General features: G+C 42.5%; 1 protein-coding gene across 1 annotated transcript; it reads left to right on the top strand.

Annotated features, from left to right (window-relative positions):
* Positions 1–1,585: 1,585 nt before the first annotated feature.
* On the top strand, positions 1,586–3,493 carry SP5 (Sp5 transcription factor). The gene is made up of 2 exons (XM_011357773.1): positions 1,586–1,636; positions 2,351–3,493. The coding sequence occupies exons 1-2, from the start codon at positions 1,586–1,588 to the stop codon at positions 3,491–3,493; spliced, it is 1,194 nt and encodes a 397-aa protein (XP_011356075.1).
* The last annotated feature ends 8,769 nt before the right edge of the window (positions 3,494–12,262 follow it).

The raw sequence follows: 12,262 nt of genomic DNA, 5'->3' as shown, positions 1-12,262 counted from the left end.
GCTCCAGCAGGACCCGCCTTGAGCCTGGGCTAGAGAGAGGCAGGTGGCCGACTGTCCCTCCTCGACCAGGCTTGGTGGGCCAGCGAAAGTTTAGGAACACAGCCCGGTGAGCATTTTCCTGACCCAAAGCTCGCCTCGTGCCTGAAGAACTATCTTTTCTTTTTAAAAGTGATGGGAACAGTTTTTATTGACTTTTCTTTCCGATTGGAGGACTATTTGTCCTGGTACATACTATTGTAGTTTGTTAACAACAAAAGGTTTCCTCCGCCGCCTTAGTTTTTTCCTATGAGTTCCCTGGTTGGTCTGTGCCGCTTGCAAGAGTGCGCACTCCCCTGGGTGAGCTTAGAGGGAGAAATTGTTGGCATTGCTGGGGGCTTTCATTGGGGCCTAACAGCGGTCAACTCCCCCCCCCCCCCCCCCGCTCCGCCCGCCCACACACACACCCCCCGCACACGACCCTCCATGGGGCCAAGCACTGCTGGCCTGGGGAGAGAAGAGCGAGATAGCAATATTTCTTCCCTCGGGTACATATTCTGGGTTAGGTTTCTCTGGGTGTCCTGCCAAGCTTAGCTTTGGGGGTAAAGGCGGTACCGGCGTTCTTCCCAGGCTTGCTATTTGCAAAAGTTGTGGCCCAAGAAAACTTTCAGGTCGCCAGCAGGAACGTCACTAGAGAGCCCCGGTCTTTTGTCAAGCGGGTGGCCCTGAAGCGTGTGCGCCACCCACTGCCGCCCTGGGCGGCCGCCCGGCCCCGCCCCGCCCCGGGTCACAGCCAAGCCTGTGGCTCCACCACCATGAGCAGGGGGCACGCGGCGGGCGGGGCGAGGTGCGTCCCACGCCCCGCCCCGGGAATTCCCTCGGGTCCAAGATGTGCTCACGCCAGTGCGTGTGCTGTTCCGGTGTGGGGTGTGTAAGTACGGGAGAGGAGAGAATTACCCTCATCTCCGTCTCAAAGTCCCGCGCTTAAAGCCGAAGGCAGATTTCTCCGGAGATAACAAAGACACTTTGTCACTCTGGGCGCTGCTTCGGTGCAAATCTTTAATTGCAAGGGAGTGGGGGTGAGGGGGATAGAGTGTCTCAAGCAACCCAAGCGCGGGTCTCCAGGCGGCAAGGCCCCCTTTGATCAGGAAAATCCAATTATTTGTGTATATACATTTCCCACATAGTGATTACTTCATTAATTGTCCCGCCTTTATCTCCTCCCTTCCCATCCCCCCTAATAATCAGTTCTTTTATCCAGACCAACAAACACACCATAGGAGCTTTGTGGATTCAAAGGATTTGCTTTCGCTTCTGAAAGAGCCGCTATTCTTTGATGATTGGGTAGCGGCAAACTTCAAAGCCATAAATCTTCCCTCTGACTGGCTGGCGGCCCAGCAAAGTCCTTATCAAATTCTTGGAGGTGATCCTGAAGCGCTCAGACCGCTCGCAGGGCGAGCAAACGGGGTGCGGTGAGGGGCGCAAGCGGGGAAGGCCCCAGCACGCAGAGCACCAGCGAGGGACTCTGGGCGGCCATTCGTCCTCACCTTCGGGTCTCCATGCCTCTGCTGCGCCCTGCTCCGCAGCCAACGGCCCGCAAGCTGTAACCATGGCTGCCGTGGCGGTCCTCCGGAATGACTCGCTGCAGGCCTTCCTCCAGGTCAGGCAGGGCTCGGAAGGGACGAGGGAAAGGTGGGAAGGATCATGTCTCGATCTCTCCTGGTATTCTGTGCACCCTGAATCTCCAGGGGAATCCCGCTTGGTAGATACCGCAAGAGTCAGACCAACGGGTGCCCACACCAACTTCACACCTAACCTTGGTGTCCAGAGTGTGGCCTTCGGGGGAGGGACGCGCGGAACTAGGAGTGGTTCAGGGGTCGGCGCCTGGCTGAGAACAGGGCCCGAGTTCACCCTGCTGGGCCTTCCTGCTGATTTCAGTCTGGAGCGGGCGGGGGAGTAGCGCGAGAGTAGCGTGGAAACAGAGCTTAAAAGATGAGAGGGAGGGCGGATGGGCAGCCTTTCTGTGGGTGTTTCCGGGCCCCTTCTGACCGCGGAGCCGGGAGTGGCGGGTCGGATCCCTCTCCCCTCCCACTTTGTTCCTGCTTCCTCTAAGGTTCGGTGGCGTCTCTTTGAATTAAGTACAGTAGGTTAAAAGGAAGCGCTCGTGCGCTCCTTGTGCAGGTAGCGCAGGCACCAAAAGTTTCCCAGGACTGCTGGATGCCTGCGTGGGGTGCGGGGGCGGGGAGGGGCAGCCAGAATGGGGGAGGGGCGGTGGTATAATAGCTGGCGTGGGGGTTGCGGGCAGGCCTGGAGACCGTGCTAGGAGCGCTAACCTTTGTCTCTTCTCCGCCCTCCCCTGCCGCCGCCCATGCAGGACCGCACCCCCAGCGCCTCCCCGGACCTGGGCAAGCACTCGCCCCTGGCTCTGCTAGCCGCCACCTGTAGCCGTATCGGCCAGTCGGGCACCGCGGCGCCCCCGGACTTTCTGCAGGTGCCCTACGACACCGCGCTGGGCTCGCCCTCTAGGCTCTTTCACCCCTGGACCGCCGACATGCCCGCACACTCGCCCGGTGCGCTGCCGCCCCCACATCCCAGCCTGGGGCTGACGCCGCAGAAAACGCACCTGCAGCCGTCCTTCGGGGCGGCACACGAGCTGCCGCTCACCCCTCCTGCCGACCCCTCATACCCCTACGAGTTCTCACCGGTCAAGATGCTGCCCTCGAGCATGGCGGCGCTGCCCGCCAGCTGCGCGCCTGCATATGTTCCCTACGCGGCCCAGGCCGCGCTACCGCCCGGCTACTCCAACTTATTGCCCCCGCCGCCACCTCCGCCGCCGCCCACATGTCGCCAGCTGTCCCCCAACCCGGCCCCCGACGACCTCCCATGGTGGAGTATCCCGCAGGCGGGCACAGGTCCGGGGACCTCCGGCGTTCCAGGGAGCAGCTTGTCCGGCGCCTGTGCCGGGGGTCCCCACGCGCCCCGCTTCCCTGCTTCAGCGGCCGCTGCTGCTGCCGCCGCCGCAGCCCTGCAGCGGGGCCTGGTGTTGGGCCCGTCGGACTTTGCGCAGTACCAGAGCCAGATAGCCGCGCTGCTGCAAACCAAGGCCCCCCTGGCGGCCACGGCCAGGAGGTGCCGCCGCTGCCGCTGCCCCAACTGCCAGGCGGCGGGCGGCGCCCCCGAGGCAGAGCCGGGCAAGAAGAAGCAGCACGTGTGCCATGTGCCCGGCTGTGGCAAAGTGTACGGCAAGACGTCGCACCTGAAGGCGCACCTGCGCTGGCACACGGGCGAGCGGCCCTTCGTGTGCAACTGGCTCTTTTGCGGTAAGAGCTTCACGCGCTCGGACGAGCTGCAGCGGCACCTGCGGACTCACACAGGCGAGAAGCGCTTCTCCTGCCCTGAGTGCGGCAAGCGCTTCATGCGCAGCGACCACCTCGCCAAGCACGTGAAGACACACCAGAATAAGAAACTCAAAGTTGCCGAGGCCGGAGTCAAGCGGGAGGACACGCGGGACCTGTGAGCCCACCCCAGGGCGACTCGAGGCCTTTCCCGCCTCGGACTCGTTCCCAGCATCACTTCGGGGTGGTTCTGGGGCTTGTGGGCAGCTGGCCTCGGGGGGAGACCAAACAGAGGCACTTGCCCCTTCCTGCGCCCGCCCCTAAAATGACGCCAGGCTCTGAGCTTCCCTGGCCCGACCCGCAGACTGGGACCCTGTGCCCAGGACAAACATGGGAGGTAGGGTTGGGAGCTCTGCGCCACGCAAGGGCGATTGCAAGCTCTGAATCATTCCCACCGTCTGGGAATTTGAGGAGACAACCCTGGGCTGACCTTGTATATAGGAAACGCTGCTGAATTAAAGCAGAAGGACCTTGGGAGCGTTGAAATAATGCTGGGTTTCTTGCGAGGACAGGGCTGGGCTTTGTACAGGTTATTTAATAGCTTTGTTAAAGAATAATTATAATAATTATAACATTAATAAAAGTGTTACTTTTGTCCTCAGCTCCATGCAGAGCTATAGCATGAAATGTCTCTGTAAAGCAATCAGCAGTTGCAGCGTGAAAATAAATACGTTAACTCTGGGGTCACCTCGGGAAGACCCCGCTGAGCCAGTCTCATTTGATCTTTTCTTCTTCCGGGAGACTTTACAAAGCAGTCAGGTTTCACCGAGAATTTGGAGGTTCCTGGAGGCCGTGTCGGAGGCTTCTTTGCTTTGGAAGGTTCTGGGCAAGTATGTTGGGTACATGGATGGAGGAAGTAGGGCAGGGTCAGTTTTGTGGTAAAGAGGATAAGGCAAGGTTTTCCAGTCACACTCTGAGTTTTTATGCGGCCTTAGAATTTGACCAGAGAGACTGTTAAGTTTCTCTTAAAAGCTTGATACTTGTTGCACATACAACACACGTTCTTTTTATCTGGCGAATTCCCTGTGGCTTTCCATTTGTTGGTACTCTCGGAACAGAGCTCCTCACACTGGAGCTGTGCTCCTAGCAGTCAACTATGCTGGTGTCTGGAAAGGTCTTATCAACTCAAAGATCTGTTCACAAATGTTATTTTGGAAAGTTACAGAGAAACGGGGGCCCTGGTTCAGGTTGGTCTCTGCCGAGGGGGAAAAAAGCATCACTCCTATATTTTAGCCCTGTCGTGATATACAACGGTTGTCTTGCTTGTTTTCCTCTTAATCATTTTGCTGTGGAAATCCTAGTCTTTCACAATAGCCACGTAGGGATTTCGGGCAAGGCCTGGAAATTTAGTTCCATTTTTGTTTATGTTGAGATTTTATTTTATTTTATTAACCATTGAAGTAGACTGAGCTTTTCTCATGGAGGACCCAGGAATACTATTACTTAGGGTTCTTGCCTGGCTCTAAAGTATGAAGTTTTAAGGTTAACTGTTTTTTCAAGTGTCTTAACTAGCTCCTTGATGTTTTCTGATATTTGAGTTTTTAAACCTGAAACTGAAACCTTAATCTTCTGATTTAGATTTAGCAAAGAACAGAAAATATTCTAAATTTTATTACTATGTTAAGCTAGTGTCATTAATGCCAAATTTCAGTGGAACTCACTCTTTTCATGGTAATACAAGTGTACATAAATTGATGGGATTTCACAGTTTACAAACTGCTGTTGCCTTGCCATTTGTTTAAAGTCAAAGTGAAGGGTAAATTCTTAAAAGTGATGAGGGTTGTCAAACATCAACATCATTGAGATTAAAATTGCCTTTAAGTAGCAGTTTTACTCCATTAACTTGGAACGAAGTAGTAAATGAATTAGAATCATGTGGAAATAGATGCTAGAACCAGTTACTCTCATTAGAGATTTTGAAACCATTTAATGACAAATTAGAATGTGAGTCTTCAGCATTTTTTACCTGAGAAGGGAAGTTTGGGTTAGCTAGATTTTTGAGGGCATGGTAGTTTTGCAAGCAATAGGAATAAGAGAGCTGCTAGACAGTAACATTAATATACATCCAATTGTGTAATCTTAATCTAAATCAAGATTATTGAAAATTATTTCTCTGAGGAGTTACAGAAACTCACATCTGAACCATGCCCTGGAATTGACTTCAGAGCCAGAAGAGGTGTTTTGGCAGATGATAGAGAAAGAGGCATCCTGTTGGAGAGTAAAAAGACCAGGGCTTTCAACTCAGAAAAGTCAAAGAGATTCTTTCGTGGGAAAGAGAATGCCCTTAGTAGAGAAAGAAAAATGGCAATTTTGAAATGAATCTAGTAGATATTATTGACAGCTATTAACATTTAGTACCTAAACAAATGAAGTATTGATGATAAAGTTTTCTTATAACTTTAACTTTGCAGTTCAGAGAAAAAAACACATAAAATGTATGAAATTTAGTATCTAAATTGATGAGGTATTGAAGATAGTTTCCTTATAACTATAACTTTATGATTATTAAGAGAAAAACTAGATAAAATATATGGCATTTATCTAAAAATACAGTATATATAATTTTTAAAAACAGTCATTTGATGACAAAATAACTCATTTTCACTTAATTGAACCTGCAAATTTAAAAAGTGTGGTAAAAATACAGTCTCTAGACTAACTGTATAGCTAAAAGACTGTTTCAACTGGACCACTGCAAATCTGTGTTCCAATTTAGAAAAAACTGTATATGCCATTATCCAAGTGAAACAGGAAGCCACAATAATATATTATTGACCAAGTGCAGGAAAGTATTTTGTTTTTATACTGAAAAATAAGCTAATAAGCACTCAGAAATACAAGTTTGATGATGCAGAAATGTATTAGATATTATGAGCTGTTAAAATTTGGAATGCCGCTTCATGCAGTATTTGCTTCATAAAATTGCAATAAGTACCATTTAGGACTTTAAAATTTATTTTTAAATAAGTCAATATATAAGAAATAATATGCATAAGTGATGGATTAAAGCACATTTAGCAGAAAAAGTAATGAAATTCAAATTAATAGAAGTTTAGGAACACATTACTATTACATGTAAACTAAAATTTATTTTTTATTTGGAGTTTTGCCAACATCAAAAAAAGACAGTTTAATTCACCAACTGTAGTCAAGGCTTTATTTAAAGACACTAGCACCCAATTCAACTAAGTTTTTAAAACTAATTGAAGAAGCTGTGTTAACAATGGCCTCAAATAGACATTTTACATTTTTTTAAGCAGCTGTTTTAGTAGCATTCAAATATAGCTGTCACATTTTAGAAGATTCTAAAGTTAGTGTGACATGATTATTTTAAATTTAAGAATTGATAAATGAAAAATTTTGACCAAGAACTTAGAAACATGGAGAAACTGAGTTATCAGTAATTTAGGTAATTTGGAATTTATTTCTGAACTTGTTATCAGCACTCCATAGGTTTCTGCTTTTCTGAAGGGAAATTTGTGTAAATTTACCTTTAGCTGACCACTAATTTCTAATAATTCTGATAATGAAAGTAAATTGTGTTAAAGAAAATACTACTGTATTATTCAGCATTGTGTTAGTCTTTTCTGGTTTCGGTTAAAGTTTAAATCTTATAACCATATTGTGTATATTGTTATAAATTTTTTGTCGTAAGTCAATCAAACAAGACATACCACTTTTTAAAATCTTGATGAGCGTGCTTGCAGAAAGGTATTTGAAACAATATTTGTAGAAAAAGCAGTTTTTCACTCCAATTTGTACCATGTTTCTTTCTATCCTAATACTGTGGGTTTTTAAGTAATCAGTTTAAGGCAGCATCCTCAGTTTTTCTCATTATTTTGGTTCTGCCGTGAGAGTTTCAGAATGTTATTATAGCGGTAGCTTTGATTTCAAACTTATGTAAACACCTAGTCAGTTGTTTAGGGCTCTAAAGTTGCAAACTACTTTTACTGGCATTAGATCATCGCATTAAATATTAACAAGTTGGGGTGAATTAACAATATCTCATTGGAAAATGGTCTGTTGTGGAATCAGACTCAACACTCAAGCTGTGTTTTATAATAAATGTAATTATGGTTTTCTAATGTCCCAAACTGAAGGCCACTCTAAACAAGTCATATTAATGTTCTATTACATATCATTACCTTCCTCTGGTTTGCATGATGAAGGGGAATTTCAAAAGTCTGTGAGACTGAGGGCAGCTTTGAAATGAGTATAAGTGCCAACATAGTTTGATAAACTAGGAAGAAAATCTAGGTGGAAAGGTAGATGTTGGTAATGATATATATACATTTAGATTAATATAACAAAAGAACTTATTTTGTTACTGGGCTACTATAATGGTAACCTGATTAACGTGGCATTCAATATATGTAAACAGTACATTCTTCTCTGGTGCTGTTCAGACTCAACACATTTTTACATTTTACATAAAGATCATTGTGTCAATTGTTCCTCCAATGACTTTTTTAAAAATCTCCAGTGTTTCAAATTAATTTATGGACATTGTAAAATAACTTACATAACGTTCCTTACTATAGCAAATAAGTGATATAGTTCAACAAAAATGTAATCAAACAGCAATGGATCATCACGACTGTTTTGAGTTTCACACTATTTTTTTATGCTATTATAACTTACTACCAATTGAAGATTTGCACATAATGATTGATATACTATACATTTTCATGCTGATGTTTTGATGACTTCCCTTTCTAGTCTTTGTTGCTTTCCTTCCATGTCTTTAGTGATTATGATGAAGCATAATCCCCAATGGGGTGTTTGACACTCACTTTATAATTCAGTCCATGCATGTGAACTGCAGTAGTTTCTGCACAACACATAATAAACTATATGTTTAGTTACTAAAATATATATAGTAACATATATTTTGGTTTCTATCTATTATCAAAATTCTATTCAGGAGAAATAATCCAGTTTCTAATTTGACATGGAAAATTTGCAGCTTTCACTTTTCAAAAAGTTGTTTCAGCATTATGGAGATTCGATTCGCCTATTATAAAATGAAAGTGTGTTTTATGGCAAAAATAGTCATCTAATTTTTTTATTACCTGTCAGACTTCTGACATCAATAATATACTAAAAATTTTGTAAAATACAAGGTAGTGTCTCAATGTCACTATGATTTTTAAATATAAAGTTAAATCGTTCAGTCAGTCATATGGGTGCTTTCTAACGATTTTGTTTTTAGCATAATCTAAAACACGGATGGAAAACATCTGGCCCTCAGCTTAGTTTCATCCAATTCACAAGGCAAGTATCAAAGCTAAATCCTCATTTATGCTTATGGTTGGGAAAATGTGTCCTAATTTTAAAAGTATTTGATGGCAATTTCCTAAAACTCTATGTAGGGTAGCATGAAAGCTTATTTCTCTTCCATCTTTGCAAGTTTTATTCTTATATTCTATGTACTGTTTTCTTTTTCCATTCTATAAGTCTCTTGTGGATGTCACGTGTCTTCTATATATCCATGTCCATTACTACCATAGAAATTCATTTTGTGTTATGTGCCTCTCTTCCTTTTCTTGGTGTATTTATGCCCTTTATTTTATTCTGCTCCCTATTATGCAAAATATGATAGAGGATTTTGGTTTGAGGTAACCCCAGGTTGGGTAAATTTTAATAAAAAGCATACGAAAAAGTAGATCACCTAAATCTATAAACATAGCCCTTTATTTATTGAGCTAAAGTTTTAATGAAGGAGATGTGAACTAAGACATGTAAGCATTTAGCTATTTCTACTCCTGTGGTTATTTGATGGATGCTTCTTTTTCTCTAAACGCCTTTCTTCTCCTTTGTGTGATCCTTGATGACATCCATGTCACCTCTCCATAGGACCACAGATAACTGGCAAGAACTCATTGTGGTAACAAATTTTGTACGGAGGCTGGGTTTAGCGTAGAAAGTTGTTAAGCTGTTTTCCAAGGAGAAAACATGCCCTCTGTTAATCATGCATGATTCAGGTTTATTGATAACAAGCCCATGTGCCTTGAGCAGCTAGTATATGCAAGCTGCCCTCTTGCTTCCATAGCAGGGGGATATAGACGTAGAGAAAAGGGAAACAGTTTATGGGGAGTAACATTACCATGGGGATTACAGACATTTGGAATATCCTGTTTAGATAGGCTATTCCTAAAAGGGTTGAAATAGAGCCATCGGGTAGAAGCCAAAGGAAAAGATTTGAGCACTTTCTGAAATTGGAATGGATCCCCGGGGAGGAAAATGCCTCCCTCACCCCAGGTTGGTTTGGTTTTTTTTAAACCAAAGTTGGGTATAAGTAGGGTGTAGAGGAGATGTGAGCCTTGACTGAGGACATTTGAACTTGGATGATCTTTATGGTCTCTTCCAAAGCTGAAATCCTTCAAATCTAAAATCTGTAAATCAAAAAATTCAAGTATATTTTATTATGGCTACTAAAAATGCAGCAGTAGTATAAATATTCCTGGCATTCTGGTATCTAATTTCAGAAATCCAGTTTTTGAAAATATAACTTAAATAGTTAAAAGTATTAAAGAGGAGCAAAGATAATTTGAAATAAATCAGCCTCTGTAAGTAATATCAGAATTTACTCACATGATTTTAATATTGGCTTTTGAAGATAACAGTTCTGTGTGTGTCAATCTTTGTAAGTGTTATACTATTATGCGCATCCTGTTTATGTATGGAAATTGTACAATAAAATGACAAGATTGAAAAGTGTAGATAACTTTTCAATAATTAAGTAAATAGAATTATTTAGATTTACACATTTTGGCCTAGTTAAGTTTAAGAAAACCATTTTTTCCCCATATTCTCAAAATCAGTCAAGTTGATATGTTCAATTAGGAATATGTGAGCTGCCTATTTAATTTAGTACTTATAATAATTATTATAATTATAACTAATTTAGAAAACTAGGTACAAAACATTCAAAACACGTATACATAACTAAATTCAATTGACCAAACAATTAATTGATGTCTACAAGATATAAAGTACAATGAGGATTCAGAGATGAACACAATCCTTCAAAGAGCTGGCAGTCATAAAGGAGATAAGACATACTCACAACGAATGTACTACAAGGCCTAACTAAAAAGTGGCCAACAAAATTCCTATTAAAGCACAAAAGAAAGAGCAACGACTTTAGGTAAAACAATAATAAACTATTTTAGGCCATAAAAAATGGGTCTTCTGTTTTCAAAAACAACCCACAGACTGCACCTGCAACATTTAGAATTCAATTAGATTTTTATCCAGAGCTGAGAGTTCAAGACAGTAGGGTCCTCAAGCAGCATTAGCATCACTGGGGAACTTGTTAGAAATGCAAATTCTTGGGTCCAATTCCAAGTTACTAAATCAGAAACCCTGGGAATGGGACTCAGCAATCTGTTTTAATAAGTATTCCAGGTGATTCTGATGCACGCTAAAGTTTGAGAAACACTGGTTTACGAAATTAAATATTCAATAATGCATAAGATTAACCTGTAGGAAATATGCAAATTCTAACCTAAAGCATTTCTCAAAAGTTACTCCAGGGAAATGCAGAACGGATAGGCTACTTGACTAAAATCCCTCACCCAACTGAGAAACTCATTTGAGAATATTCTAACCCCCAATGAGAAGATAGTAAGTCTTTTTTAAAAAAAAAAAATTATTTTTTTAAATTAGTTTCAAGTATACAGTACATGGTTAGACATCTATATAGTTCATAAAATGATCCCCCCAATTGCTCCCTCCCCTGGCCCTCCACCTAGCCATCATATTAATGCTAACTGCATTCCTTCTGCTGTGCTCCTCATGCCCGTGACCAACTAACAACTACTAATTTGTACTTCTTTAATCCTTCACCCTATTCTCCCAGCCCCCCAAACCCCCTCTCTTCTGTCCATCACCAAATTGTCCACTATATTTGTGAGTCTGTTTTTGATTAGTTTGTTCTTTTTGTCCTTAGATTCCACAAATAAGTGAAGTCATATGGTATTTATCTTTCTCTGACTTATTTCACTCAGCATTAGAACCTCTAAGTCCATCATGTTGTTGCAAATAGTAGGATTTCATTTTTTTAATGGATGAGTAATATTCCATTGTATATATGAACCATAATTTTTTTATCCAATTGTCTGTTGATGGACATTTAGGTTGCTTTCATATCTTGGCTATTGTAAATTATGCAGCCATGAATATTGGGGTGCATAGATCTTTATGAATTATTGTTTTGGTTTTCCTTGGATAAATACCCAGAAGTGCAATTGCTAGGTCAAGAGGTATATCCATTTTTAATTTTTTGAGAAACCTCCATATTGTTTTCCATAGCAGCTGTATCAATTTTCAATCCCACCAACAATGTATAAAGGGTTCCCTTTTCTCCGCATCCTTGCCAACACTTGTTGTTTTTGATTTATTGATGACAGCCATTCTGACAGGTATGAGGTGATATCTCATTGTGGTGAAAAAATAGTAAGTCTTAATTGAGTGATTTTTATGTGCATGTAATATATAGACAATTGTCCTTTTATAGTATTTAATACACACAGATTAACATATTTGAATCAAATCCTGTTTAATGTATTTGAATTTTCCCCATAAAGTGGAACAGTGATTTTAACGACATCTGTTTTTTTAAAAAAAGAATACTCAGCTAACTGAGCAATTTGGTTTATTAGTGTCATTGGATGATTAATAACTAATTATCTTAGGGCAAATATATCAACTCCACCACTAAGACTGAAAAATACATGTATACTGTATGCTGCAGAAATGCAATGATGGCACTTTCGAAACACAAGCACAGTTGCTTCAAGCCTGTTTTGTTAAATAGCCTTTTAGAACCACTAACAGAGAAGTGCAGAGTCCTAGGGCTTCTCTGTAGTCTCTATAGAGGCCAAAAC

The sequence above is a fragment of the Pteropus vampyrus genome, unplaced genomic scaffold, assembly GCF_000151845.1.
Source record: "Pteropus vampyrus isolate Shadow unplaced genomic scaffold, Pvam_2.0 Scaffold2, whole genome shotgun sequence".
In the NCBI taxonomy this organism is placed as follows: Eukaryota; Metazoa; Chordata; class Mammalia; order Chiroptera; family Pteropodidae; genus Pteropus; species Pteropus vampyrus.
Note: the sequence above shows the minus strand (reverse complement) of the source record. Positions and strands in the feature narration are given on the sequence as shown.

Excerpts from the sequence above, each read along its gene's own strand:
- SP5 (XM_011357773.1), top strand. The coding sequence starts at position 1,586 with ATGGCTGCCGTGGCGGTCCTCCGGAATGACTCGCTGCAGGCCTTCCTC. Across the intron at positions 1,637-2,350 it reads CGCTGCAGGCCTTCCTCCAG|GACCGCACCCCCAGCGCCTC; the intron begins GTCAGGCAGGGC and ends CCGCCCATGCAG.